Here is a 14329-nt window from a genome sequence, read left to right as displayed (position 1 = left end):
AAGGCTGCAGCTGTGCCCGGACCCTCTATCCACTCTTCAGGGTGCTGTACCCCACGTGGGCTCAGGTGGCTGCAGCAGTGCCTGGCCCCATCTCATTCTCTGGGATCCTACCCCCACACAGGCTCAGGTGCCACATTGGGGCATGCCTGGCCCTCTACTGCCACCGATGATAAATAACCCACACTCCAGGGCTAGGGGTTAACTAAACACCTGCTTATTAGATATTTTTAGTAGATCAACTCAATGTCTTTCTGGCAAACGTTTTCGCTGTGCCCTCAAACCAGACGGCATTAAAACATTCTTGAGACACCTTAGAGAGCGCCACCCCCTGGCACATGCAGCCCAGCCCTGCTGTGAAGGAACCTCCCCTCCTCGTGCCCGGGGGAATGAGGAACCTCCCACCCTAGGCATCCTTCCGGCCTCGTGGTCCTGGTACCAGGTACCCTTCCCCCACCGCCAGGCTGCCCGGGCCCCGTGCGGCGGGGCAAGCCGCGTGTCTAAGACACGACGGGCCCTTTAACGGGATCCCCCTTTCCCGCCAATTCCCTCAGGTCACCGGTACGCTGACGACACCTGGAGGTGGAGCCTAGCGGCCGCTTGGATCACCCCAGGAGAACGCAGGCTCCGCCTCCTTTCCTGCGGGCGGGCGGCGGAAATCTCGCGAGCTTTCGGCGCAGCTTCCTCTCCTGTCCCTCAGGGTCTCGCGAGAGTTGGCGGCAGCGGCGGCGGCCGGGCCTACGTGCAGGAGCCGGTAGTAGCGGAGCCTAGCAGGGTAGGTGTCCGGGTCGGAGCGACGCGGAGCGGCGAGGGGGCCGTTGGAGCCGTTGAGGGGGGTGGGCAGCGCTGCTCGGGGGGACCGTTCGTGGCGAGGCGCTTAGCAGCCCCCGCCCTCCGCCCGCAGTGGTGTCTTCCGGGCCGCGAGACAGCGGGCACGCCGGACACAGCTGCGGTGTGGCGAGGTGGCTTCAGTGCGGTCCCTCCCCGCCCCGCTGGCTCCCCAAGTGTCACCTGCCCCCCCTCGGCACCGACCTGCTGGAAGTTGAGATTTGGTCCTGGGAAAAGCCCTTGGGACGAGGGCTCAAATGATATTTCGACTCCTGGGGGGTGGTCTGCCAACAAAATTGGGCTGCCCATCACGATGCCCTAATAAAATCAGAGCCCCCCCCTCCCCGGGGGGGCTCTTGTCTCCTATGGGGGGCTCAGCCCCCCTAAACTCCCCCATAATTCGAACCCTGCTTTGGAGCACAGCGCTGAGGGGTTGTGGTAGAGAAGACTGGAAGGGACCTCAAGAGATCACCTGCAGTCCGGCACCTGCAGCCTTGGTGGTATTAGCAGCACGCTTCAACCACCTAAGCTAGACATGTGCCTCCGCTTCTTCTGAACAGCAGCGTCGTGGTGTGAATTTATTGTATTTCTTTTTATTATTTTTTATTTTATTCTATTTTATTTTATTTGTGTGTGTTGTTTTATTGGGCTTGTATTAGTTCATTTTAATTTTTTTTTAAACGTGCAGATTAATGGTGCAATCCTTATCCCAGCAGATCTTGCAGCTCTCGTCTGGTAGTCTTACAGACGTTCTGTTTAGACCTGCGTGGTTCAAGGACACTCCACATGCTGTCATGTTTCATTCGTCTCCAAGCAGACTTTGCTTTGAATAATCTCTGGGTACTGACTGATTTACGCAGGCTTACCTCTTAATGAATTAAATGCCGCTTTCATATTTCTTTTTTCTTTTTACTTTCTGTCTGTCATTTTGTTTGTATTTTACTTGACAGCCTTGCATATTTATGGAGAATGATCAGTTGAAGAATGGCTTGGTCTTTCCCACCATAAAAGTCCACCCTAGATATCACTTGGTTCTCCTCTTCTTTTTTCCCCAGACATTTAGATTTGCTTCTCTTCTGCTCCATTGGTGATCTTTTCCATTCTGGCTGATTTCCAGCTGAGCTAGTTCATGTCCACTCTCAGGCCAGCTTCTCCATCCTTAATGACTTTGTCCTTAATGGCTTCGATGATTGGCTGGATTTGATGCTCTGAACAGTGCTCTTGAAATCTTCTCCCTTCCTTTAGTTTTTCATGAATGTGCTCTTTCCTTTTTCTCCCTGTATCTCTCTCGACTACTTTTTTTATTGAGATTTCCAATCTCTGTTTTTGCTCCAGCTTTCAATAGGATTTTTTTCAGGTCTCTTTTCTTAGACCTCTGCTCCCTTTGTAGCCTGTTGCTAGATGATCTCATTCTAAAGGAAGGCTTTAATTACCACCTTCATATTAAGTTACATATCTTCTATGCTGTCAGACCTGGTTCCTCCCATCCAAACTAGAAGCCTCCTGCCTTTTTTATATTGTGTTGTTGTATCCGGCTGTCTCCTCCTGTTTCTTCTTTAGGAAGTCTGAGTGATGTTTATGAGGCTTCTAGGTGTCATAAGTCACTAAAAATGATCCTGTTTCGTCCTGGTCGCTAGCCATAAAACTGATATGTACATCCACATTACTTATGCACCTCCACTTTGGCCTGAAAAGGTCTTTAGGCAACTAGGGTTGGGCTCCTGTGCAATGATGCAAGTCAGCTGCCCAGGCTTGTCACTCCTGCCTAATCTCTGTTGCAGTCTGTTTCTCTGTATATACCCCTTATTCTTTAGAGAGAAAATCCCCATCTTCCTTTTGAGGCAGGGTGGATTTTATTTAAATCAAATTGAATCAATTTAAATGACTTAAATGACTGGTCAGGAAGCCTCGATTTAATCACTGTTTTCTACAAAAAGTGCATTCTTGTTGTTTGATATCTTCTATTTATTTAACTTCTTGAAACTTTGCACTTTTAGAGAGAGGTAAGGGCTTGACTCTGTGTACACAGACTTGCAAAGTTGTACACACATCCACAGTTTTGAGAACTGAATCTAAGCATTGCAGAGATGCTGAATGGGATCTTCTAGACTGAGCACTGAGTCCCATTGGGTAGAGTGGCTTTCCTTAAAATTCACTAATCTATAAAGGAGCCTTGGGGAACCCCGTAAGATTGGGCCCCTAATATAGTGTATGGCCTGTTGTGACCTATTTATAAAACCTTTCTGAAAAGGTTACAAGAATAGACTGTCTCATATAGTGTATAATTAGAAGTTGTAGTCCCTATTCCATGTTGATGTCTTTGAGCTTTAACACATCTTAAATTAAAACTAGTGTTATGTAGCTTTTTTTTTAAAAAAAAGCATCTTAATAAAAAAATCTGATTTAAATGTAAAAAAAAAAAAAATCATTTTTTTTAATTTTAAAAAATTAATTTTTTTATCCACCCTGCTTTGAGGCTATAATTGTTGTGTAGCAAGGAAGAGTTTCATCCTGTCCTGTGGAAGATGGGCCACTGGGCCAGAAAGAGATGCAGGAGTCATGGAGCTGCAAGTGGAGCATTCAAAGTGGAGCCTGACTAGGCTGGTAAGAAGGGCACTAATTCAAGAAGAGAAAGAAGCCTCTGCTTCCAGAACTGTTCATGAACTTTCTCCAGTGTCAAGTTAAGACTTATACTTCTTGGACTAGCAGCAGCAAAGTTTCAAACCTTATAAAGGAAGATAGAATCTGGGTCTTGATCTCATTCTGTAGCCAAGGACATCAGTGCCATTGTTTCTGATGCATGGGCTTGTAATCTTGGCTTCATCTTTGACTTGCTCCTTTCTCTGAAGCCACTTATCTAGACTGTTTCTAAAATTAACTTCTTTTTCCAGTGCGCCATCTCTTAATATTTGGCCTTTCTTGTCTATCCACATGGTTAAATCTGTTGTTTATGGCCTTGTTATCATATCTTGACTACTGCAGTTTTTTTCTCTAAAAGTTCTCTGTGTTTTATCTCCATCCTGTTTATAACCTCTTGTGCTGTTTGACCATTGATATCTGCTCTGCCTATGATGGCAGTTGTGATTGCCCATATATCATGTTTTCTTACAAGCTTTTATGTATGTTCTCTCATCCATAAGGGATAGCATAATACATCTTTTAGAAAATGGAAATTAACAATGCCCTGCCAGGTCATTGTCTTGATCTTCCTTTCAGTTTTTCCTTAAAATCTACATGTTTTCTAAGCATCATGGCATGTGACAGTGGTTAGGCAGCTGGCTTACTAGTCTTTAATTAATTGTAACTGTCTTGTTTGTAAGTTCCATATTTTTAGACTGTAAATATGTGCCTGGGACTGTTTCTTATTATGTGTATTCTCTGGTACCTCCTGGCTCTAATATTTGCTTGCATTTTTATTTCTACCTATATTATGTAAATCTCAGTATTCAACTAGCTGAAGTAAAGGATGTTTAAAATGATTTGTAGATGTATACAGTAGCTTTGAGCCTTTCTTCTAGAACGCTGCATTTTGTATAAACAGATATCTTTCCAAATGTATTATCTCTTCAGGAAGTTTCATTGCGTCTGAGAGCAAGTTAAGAATACAAGTTTGTTTGTTTGTTTGTAGATTCACTTTTTGGACAGTAAGTCAAAAATTTATTTTCTTGTCTGTTGTGTTCTACTGAGCTAAGCACAAGCCTGTTGAAATGGAGCTCTCTTTTGAGGTAGTAGAAGTGTTGATACTTATGATTGGCCTTGTAATTTATTTGCTGGGCCACAAGCTAAGCCAGTAGCAATGGCAGCCAGTGTGCAATAGGTGAATTAGTTACAGTCAAGGTTTTCTGGGAGTTTTGCTTTTGCTTCTGTTGAGCAGAATTAGGCTGACTGTAAAGTTAAATGAGTCATTTGGAATTCAGGGAGCAATAGCAAAGTAAGCCAGTGCCTTGGTCCTCTAGTTTTAGGTTTGTTCTGTTGTCCATTTCATCCCTTCCAGGTACAATAAAGGGAAATATGGGAGACAGTAGTTGGCATGTTCTATTCAGAGTGTTGTCCAGGTTGAGAATCTTGTTTGTTTCACTTGACTGCTCCTGCTACCTATTGCCTATTGGGAAGTTTTCTAAACTCCTCTGAAATAGTACATGGGTATCATTTCAAGCCCTGAATTATTTGTACCTTATGTGACCTAGTATTAGTCTTTCATTGCAAGAGATGGTTATAACTGAGGTTTTAATCAGTGTCAGTTTAATGATTAAAGTGCTTCTGAGGTTGGGTTTTAACAGTGATTGCTAAAGATTAATTTAGCTAATTTATTTGGCAAATGTGCACCTTTCAGTAGGTGATGCATGTGTGCGCCAGTGGTATAACCACTTGGCTTTCAGAAGACTTCGAATTTCATTAGGACTGCAAGCACAGCCTTCTGATATTATCCTGTCCCTTATAAGGGTGTGAAAAGGAGTGCCATTCCCACTCCCATTTGTTTTCTTCTGACTGCTATAGGCACGGAGAAGGAAATTTGATAGTTGCTCCCTTTTTAGGGAGTCAGCATATCTTCTGATTTTGGGAGTTCTCAGTTTCTTAAGAGACTATCTGTCATTGTATCTGGAATATACTGAGAGGAAATAATTAATGTGTTTGACACTTCAGTTGGAAGAGGCTTTGTGTAGTCGCCCACCAGTGATTCAGCTCACTGATGCCAGTCAGCTGAATACTGACTCTTTATTCCTTTTCTTATCTACAAGAGTTGACAGGTGTTACTGGCTTTCAGATATTCTTATTTTCCAGCCCCCTGCTTTTCGGTTGTGAAAACAACTCACAACAGGTCAAGATAATCACTCCCTACCCTAGTGATTTCAGTAGCCCATCAAACCTAGGCTAGTTTGCCAAAAGGGAAGGAAGAAGTTTTTGTCACCCTACACCTATGGATAGTTAATTAGCTGACAGAGTCTGACAGTTGTGACTTCCTAGTGTGGGAGAGTCTGTTCTATTTTACCAGCTACCTGACTAATAAAATTATGAAATGTATAGGTCAGGGGTATCAACCCCTGATCTATACATTTCATAATTTTATTAGTCAGGTAGTATAGTTGCATTTAGGCTGGTCCTGGCCCACACACTGATCCTGTGTGCCATATCCAGTATGTGGGCAGGTCTGGTGCATGCATCACATAAAGTGCATGCCCCCGACTGGCACTGCACACTTGGGACCAGTCCATAACCCAGCACTTTGAGCCTGGTAATAGGGCTCTGCATGCTGTATATTTTATACCCCTGGCATAGATCAGCAGGTAATGAGTGGCAATTTAGTCACTAGGTAATGCAGTAAGGACATTGTCAATTGCAGTAATGACGTGTGAGTATCTTCATACTAAGATATTCTTACTTACCAAATGATCTACAGGCTGTAACATCCCTTTCTCATTTAGGGATTATAATTATTCAGTGGCAAGACTAAATTCATTCTAACACTGTAGGCTGAAATGGCCCCATGGATACTGCTCTGTTTATATCCTATGCTGTCATTCTGAATTGATACAAAAGATAAGCTCTGGTGTATATGGAAATCTTCCTTGAACAGTGATTTTCCTCAAGTCCCATTTATAATTAGGGAGGATAACTTTAGGTGTAAACGGGACCTTCAGCTACTCCGACGGCTAAAGCGCATCAGGCTTTGCATAGTTTCAGTAACTAGTGGAACTTCCAGGTTCTGTGGGGTGTTGGAGCACACTGGACACTAAATAATGTAAGGATGATACCTGGCGTCCCATCCCTAACTTCTTACAGGATTACTGCCTGTGCTAATCCTTTAGAACTGTTCTTCACTCCAGAAGTCTCCTTAGCAATCCTTTTTTTAGATCTGGGATTTATTGGCTATTTATAGTGGGTTTCCAGGCTGTCAATACTTAAAAAAAGGAGAGTTACCATAGTTACTGAGGTTTATACGCCTGCAGTACCTTCCTGGCTTTATCACTCAGGCTCTTGCTATGTTCTCAAAGTCATGAACGGAATTGGGTGGCATTTGGAGTGTATTGGCTGTGACTTGCCTAGTCATGCAGCAGTTAGACAGCATGCTGTTTGTAAAGTTTTAAGTTGTTTGCAAAGGGTGCTTATGTTGCCTACTGTCAGGAGTCATGGTAAATAACCTTTCTTTTGATGAAATGTCAAAAAATGAATCGGCAACATTATTTATTTTTGAACTGGCAATTGTTTCCTCATTCAGTTCAGACTACTACAAAACTATTTTTGGTATTGACACCCTTTTGTCTTTGACATATTTATTTTTGTTTATACTGTTACTAATGAAGGAGGAACTGAAAAAGAATGCTTGAACTTGAATAAAGTTGAATAAATATCTATATTGATGTTAGCTATGAAAAAAATATTACAGGATCATGAATCCTAATGCTGAAGGGTATTAGCTGATTACCACCAATGGTCAGGAAGAAAATATTTTTCCCCTTGATGGAATATAGCAAAGGAGTCAAATACTAACACAAATCGCTACAACTCATCTATTCAAGGGTAGTGTTGGTAGGATGCTGGGACAAATATTTTTCTTTATGTAGGAGTTTACTGTATGGTCCACTGGCATGCATTTGGGGAATTGGCAGGCTGGGCCTTGTGCATCTTCATACAACAGAACAGAGATACTGACATTTACTTGGAGATTCTGTCTCTGTATTTAAATGATAAGTGAGAGGAATGTTGAAGGGAGAGACAAAGAAGAGAGGCAAAGAACTGTAGAAAAAGTGTCACTTAAAATTGTCCCATTCCTTTGTGAAGCCTGGCTACTACTTCAAACTGCAGTTTGCATAATAATTTGAACTACTGCTGTCTCATTTCCTGGAATAAAAGTTAAAACTGAGCTGTTCAAATGGTAGTTTTTATTGAAGAAAGTAAGTGAATTGAAATTTGCTATTGGTTACAAAGTGATTCTGGAAATATAGCTTGTGCGGCTTAATAGATGGTTATGGGGAACTTATTAAGAATCAGAAGTGGTTGGGGAAAAAGAAAATTAACAGTAGCTAGGGTAATGATGTTAGTTTGCACAGTTCACAGGTGTCTTAAGTACAGTGTCATTGAATGCTTTTTTGGGGTCTAAACAAAACAAGGTTTAGGAATGCTGGGAAGCTTTTAATGACAATCTGTGGAATTTGTTGAAGAGTTAAGGGTTCTAACATGCTCTAACTACACAGCTGCCTACCTAAGTACCTTGTATAGTGTCAGTTGAAAAATGTATTTTCATTTTCTGACCTGATTTTTTTTTTTTTTTTTTTCTTTCTGTATTGCTCTATTTATGCTGTATGGCTCCCAAATGATTCCTCTCTGATAGCATAACATATTTAAATACAGTCTATTGATTCAAGGTGAAAGCAAGATAGAATCAAGTCTTTTATATGCTGTGAACTAAAATGTTAGGCATATTGTACCTGTCTTAACAATTAATGAAAAACAAAGTTCTAGGTTGGGGTTCAGCAACCTATGGCTCCTGGGCTGGTTTTGACCCTACCCAGAGCAGCATGGGGGATTAGGTAGCAGGCAGTTGTGCCAAGCTGCCTGTCCCCTCTGCAGTACTCTACTCAGCAACTTTCCCTGCTGCTCGCTGTTCTTGCGGTTACTGTTGCTGCAGAGGAACCAGTAAGAGTAAGTGCAGACAGTTTGAGCTCTGGGGAGAGGGGCAGAGGTTTGTGTCCTTCAGCAGGGAGCTAGGTTGCAAACTCCAGCTGGGGTGGCTTGCCAACCCCTGTTCGAGGTAATTATTCCTGAAGTAATTCTGAATACTAACCCACCGTGTTTTGCCAGTCCAAGTTAAGTTACCTCTTCGTTTAGTATGATGAGTGATAAATATAGGTATGCGTTTAATGTCTACTAACATACCTGATGGTTGGATCAAATACATTTTAAGTTATCATGGAAGAGTTTCAGCACAGTCTTTTGGTTTTGATTAGACAACTTTCTGAGGTCCCTTCCAGTTCTATTTGTTTCTGATTCTATAACACAGGAATAATTGAGTGTTCATTCTTAAATTTTTTTTGGTGGGGGTGTTCCTTATCTTTCTGGTACAAGCACACTTTAGCTACTTTATTTTAATGTACTGTGAACAAAAATAGAAAATAACAGCTTGGGCTGCATCAGCACCTTGATTTTTGGCTTCTAAAAAAACTTACACTTGCCTCTTGCATCAATTTTAACATGTACCACAGAGAGAGAGTTCATTGGTTTGTAGGATGGGCCACTGTACTGTGGGTTAACTGTAAAGTTTCACAAAATCAATATTTCAGAAGTATGGCTATTTGGTTACAAATTCTGTGTTATGGTAGAGGAAAGTAAGGGTCGAGTTGAGCATTTCCTAAGCATACTAGGAATAAAACACTAAACTTTTATGTATGTGAATGGTCCCATTAGAGTAAAAAAGCAGTGTATACACTTGTTTTGGCAGAGTGGGATTTATACTGTATAGTATGATCTTTCATTGCATAGCCTGGAATATGCATTTACCAGAGCTCAATGAAAGTGGTGCTCATTAGGTACAAAAGGAAGGTAGCCTTAGGAATGCCTCTGCCTTCAGTAACAGTCTTGAAATTAACAGAGCTGCTTTAGAAGCTTTGAAATTGACAGTTTCTAATCAGTGTCATTTATTTTGCAGCTAATGGAGGACAGTCACATTGCCAAGTACACAGTAGACAGGGCTGAGAGTTTTTATGCACTTAAGTGATTTATGGACCTAATCAATATGTAGATAGTTGATGTTTGATTGTTATGGTAAGCAGTAAGGCAAAAAATTGGATTAGTGTATTATGAAGTTGCATGAATTATGTGCTTATGTGACATGTTTAAAAATAGAGTAGAATATATATTAAACAGGTAGCTGAAAAGTATATTGAATTGTTCTAGAAGAATATCTAGTAGAAAACCTTTCTTTTAATCTTGTAAGAAATGCATGCAACAACCTTCTATAAAACCTAGATAATTCACAGATGCTTACATGGAAGAGCATAAGCCTTTTTTTTTTCACCTGAGTTAATGAAATTTAAAATACTAAGTCTCATTCACTGTACCCGGTATTGGAAAAGACTTTCCAGGTACAGTATGTAGTGTGGGATGGGTTTCTTCTTTCTTTTCTTCCACCATCCTAAACATCTTCTTGTTAATAAAAATTCATTTTTGAGAGTGAGATATTTTATATTAAAAAGATTACTAGATATAACAAACATTTATAATAGGTAAAAAAATACTAATCCTTGGAATCTGGATAACAGTGAAAAGAGAGATGAAGACCAGGTCAGAGGGTGTTCGCATTTAATGTCGCTAGATCAATGTAGTAGGCACTTGCTCTGTCCCCACCTTTTTTTTTTTTTCTTTCTTTTTTAACAACTCTTTTCAGGCTAGGTACAGACATTCAAAAAGCCTGAGGCAGAATTGATCTAAGTTATGTGACTTTCCTTAAGTGTTTAGAGTGCTAAGGAACAGAACACACATTTGCCCTTTGGGAAATTTTAGACCAGGTTCTACCATTTTAAACCAGTCTACATGTGCTGAACTTCTGTTCTTTTATGGCTATAGATTGGTTTCTGGTCACTTTTACAGGTATAATATAATGTCTGTACCTGGCCTCAGACTCTGTAGACTTCATGAAGATTTGTGTAACTGAAATATTACAAATTTATTAGTTCTCTGAAGAGTGTATTCTTTAGTCCCAATATGACCATTTTATGTCACTCATTTAAAAATTTTTGCTTTTGTAGTTATAAGTCATTTTATGTATACGTAGACAAGGGATTTATCACAGAATTTGGTGCCAGTTTGAAAAATGTTTTAAGTGTCTCTGGGCTTGCAAGATCTCCAATTGATTGTATACGCATATTTAATTCTTATGGACTTTGGAAGGATTTCTTTTTCAGTACATTTTAGTAGTTAACTCTTTCTGTTTGGTGTTAGAGCCAGAATGTAGTGTAACTTCTTGCTAATTATAAAGATCATGCTTTTAATTCTGCTTTTGCAGCTATATGAAGAGTGGAACTTTGAACATGATAGATAATTGTATATTATGTCTAAGAAATGGTTTTATATAAACGCCTCCTTCACAAAAATAATCTTGTTTCTGAATTACATTTATATAGGCTAAAATATATGAAAGTATTCCTGTTGTGCTTGTAACTAGTGACAGTTTTGTCTGCACAAAATGGAATAAATCATATTTAAAGTTGTTTCTCCAAAGTATATAGAACTATATTTGTTTCAGTGCAGGGGTTTTAGAGTCAGTGTCAGCAGGCTGGGTGGAAAGTGTAAGATTGCGCCATGAATGCTTGTGTGTGTCCCAGTTTCTTTAGTCTGTATTAAAAAATAAACTAACAGAGCAATTTAAATTCTGCATCTATCTTTCTTTCTGTAAGGCATTGTTTAAAGGTCGACACTGCTCTTTTAATGTAGGTTATGAGTGCTGCATGTATGCTTTTCAGAGCAGTAGTGTGAGGAAGCTTGCAGTGGAATGGCAGGACGGCCTCATCCTTATGACAGTAACTCCAGTGATCCAGAGAGTTGGGATCGGAAATTGCATAATAGACCCCGTAAACTTTGTAAACATTCAAGGTAGGTGGCATATAAACTCTATCACATCTCAGAGCTTCAACAAAACTTTTTCTTAAGATTACTGTATTTGGTTGTGGTGAGTCCTGTCATGAATTTTGAAAGTTCTTTCAAGGGACTTTTAATTTACTGAAATCATCATTAAAAGCATTAATTTCACTGAATTATCATCAGCCTTCCTATGTTTGTATTTTTTCTGTTGTTTCCATCAATCTAATTTATGAATTTATGTAATAGGTGCCTTGATGCATGCATACTTGAAATTGGTTATTAGGAAATATTTCCTAGTAATTATATCAATGAGTTGACATCCCAACTGTGTTTAACATCATGCTTTAGATTATTCACAACTTGTTCATGGGGGTGATTTAGTAGTTGCCTGTGTGAATGTTTCATTCTGCATGTCTTTGTTTGCTTAAGCAAACTTGCGTGGTCTCTTTATTGCTAAATGTGAAGCTGACTTTCAACAGGGTTTTCTTTTTCCAACTTGAGACTGCTTTGAAAATACTTGATATGAAGGCGGTTATGGAACAAAAGGAATACTTTTTCCAGCATGGTTTAGGGTTGTTGGTTGTAGCCATGTTGGTCTCAGGACATAGGCAGACAAGGTTCTTTGGGTAAATCTGATATCTTTTGTTAGACCAACTAAATAGTTGGAAAAACTGTGTTTTGCAATCTTTCAGGTACAAACATCCTTCCTCAGGCACGGAAGAGTATTCAGAGTAGGAGCTAAACAAGATAATTGTCACCAAACTTCTGTTTTTCAGCAAGATTCCTCTTCCTTCTATTTATATTTTTGGTACCTTTTGTCAAAGGATCTGAGTCCTTCATGAAAACTAATTACACCTCGCAACAATCCTGTCAGGTAGCTATTAGACTTGTTTTGGTGGAAAAACAGGAAATGGTTTCTAAGGAGCATGTTAACCTGCTGCAGCTAAAATGAAAAACCTTTCTTAAATCTGTAAATTTGCAGCAGTAGTTTTCAGCCTATGGTCCACAGACCCTTGGGGGTCTGCAGTCTTTTTCTGAAGGATCCACGAAAGATGACTGTAATCAACCAAAAGTATGTGGATACCCAATGTATAATTCAGAGGGGTCCAAACCTCCATTCAAAATTTCCAAAGGAGTCTGCACCTCCATTTGAAATTTTTTAGGAGTCTGCAAATGAAAAAAGTTTTTGAAAACCAGTGATCTAGAGAAATTGTATTGAAGATTTAATAGCTTGGCAAGTAATACTTTAGACCAGGGATTGTCAGCTTTTTGCTGCTACTTAAAATCCAGACTATGCCATTGGCCCCTGATTTCTGCCCCCAACTCCTTTCATCCCCCACCCCTTCCCAGAATGCCAAAACCACATATGCCTAACTTTGCCATCCATTCAAGTCTGTAGGACACTGTGCTTCTGCTCTCCTGAGCTGCTGAGGGACCTGCACACCATAGGTTGCCACCTCCTGCTTTGGACCATTGATATTGCCTTTCATTTAGAGAGTCTTGGAAAGCAAAGCACAGTCTAGCTTTCTTCCGGTCTTCTAATTTGCCAACAGTTAAGAGACTAAATAAGATCATGTGGATAATCTTACATCTGTAGATATGGTTGCCTACATCTGTCCTGGGTCAAATAATGAGAACCCTGATTTTTTTTTTTTAATTAATCAGCCTTAAAGAGGAAATGCAATTAGTGTCAGTCATTAAGGGCTTAGTTTTGATATGAAAAATGCATCCTATCTTGGCATTTTTATGAGATTACTTTTATCAACTGAAGCTGTAATAGTGTTTTGAAAGGCTTTTTGGCTTAATCAAAATGTTATGCAAGGAGCACGAGCAGTACAAAATTGTCTCTGTTAAGTCTCAAAATATATTTGTAAATGAGGAGTCAAGTGCATGTGTTTCCTGTCCCGCAGGTTTTGGTTCTTGGCTATCTGCTATTTAACATTATAAATGACCTAGAAGGAAATATGAACTTGCTCCTGAGTTTGCAAACAACACAAGTGATTGAAGTGATAGAATAAAGAGAACAAGTCTTTAGTCCTGTTTGAATTGCTTGATAAACTGGGCACACACACACATTGTTTTTAATATGGCTAAATATTAAGGTATGCATTAAGTAACACAGAAAATGGGCCATTCTTGTGGAATGGGGTGACTGAAAAGGACTTAGTAGGATTTCCTGGTGGGTAATCCACTGTAGAGAGCTTCCCAGTATGGCCAACAGGGTTAATACAACCTTTCTTTACCTCTGTCTAGAACTAGTATGACCTATGTGGCGCATATTGTCCACTTCTGGAGCCAACAGTTTAAGAAATATGGTGATAGTTTGGAGAGTGTTTGGGAAAGAGACTTAAGAATAATGAGCTGAACAGACTGAGCACCTCAAGGCTCACTGTTAAGCATGTTAATCAAATTATTAATCAATTATTATGACCAATGTGGGGAACAGAAATCTGATGATGGACGACTTTTTTAGCTGGTAGACAAATAAATATAATGATATCTAGGGCCTGGAAGTCAAAGTTGACAGTAAGACTAAAAGTAAAGCTGAATTTGTAAATTATTCATTTAAAATGGGGTAATTAATGATTAAGTAATGGGTTGGCTTTTATGTGGGGGAGAATTCAATATAATTTGGTTGTTTTTCTAAGAGGTATGCTCCAATTTAAACAGAAACTAATACAAGTAAATCTATGGCCTGTGTTACTTAAGAGGTCACTGCCTTAAGTATGACCTGCATAAAAAACTCTTTATATATATATGTTGAAGGGAAAGTGTGTGAAATAATATTTGACCAGTGGATGATATTGTCAATCTTTGGAAAGCCCTGTGAACAAGAGATAAACTAATAGTTTCACTAGCCTGTTCTTATGAACTGAGTAAATTGCAAAAATGTTTGCTACAGTGAGATACTGAAGTACTTAAAAGGAGC

At 39.9% G+C, this 14329-nt stretch overlaps 1 protein-coding gene across 5 annotated transcripts in view; it reads left to right on the top strand.

Annotated features, from left to right (window-relative positions):
* The first annotated feature begins 654 nt into the window (after nucleotides 1-654).
* Nucleotides 655-14329, top strand: part of BTBD10 (BTB domain containing 10) — a 43120-nt gene continuing 29445 nt past the window's right edge. The window contains exons 1-2 of one of the 5 annotated variants that reach the window (XM_025194771.1): nucleotides 673-772; nucleotides 11283-11412. In XM_025194771.1, coding sequence (XP_025050556.1) covers nucleotides 11312-11412 — 101 coding nt within the window. In that variant the 5' untranslated portion in view covers nucleotides 673-772; nucleotides 11283-11311. Of the gene's footprint in view, nucleotides 773-11253; nucleotides 11413-14329 lie in introns of all 5 variants that reach the window. The other 4 variants (XM_025194770.1, XM_014527102.2, XM_006038274.2 and 1 more) reach the window with 4 other exon arrangements.

Source organism: Alligator sinensis, unplaced genomic scaffold (genome assembly GCF_000455745.1).
Source record: "Alligator sinensis unplaced genomic scaffold, ASM45574v1 scaffold1072_1, whole genome shotgun sequence".
Lineage (NCBI taxonomy): Eukaryota > Metazoa > Chordata > Crocodylia > Alligatoridae > Alligator > Alligator sinensis.
Note: the sequence above shows the minus strand (reverse complement) of the source record. Positions and strands in the feature narration are given on the sequence as shown.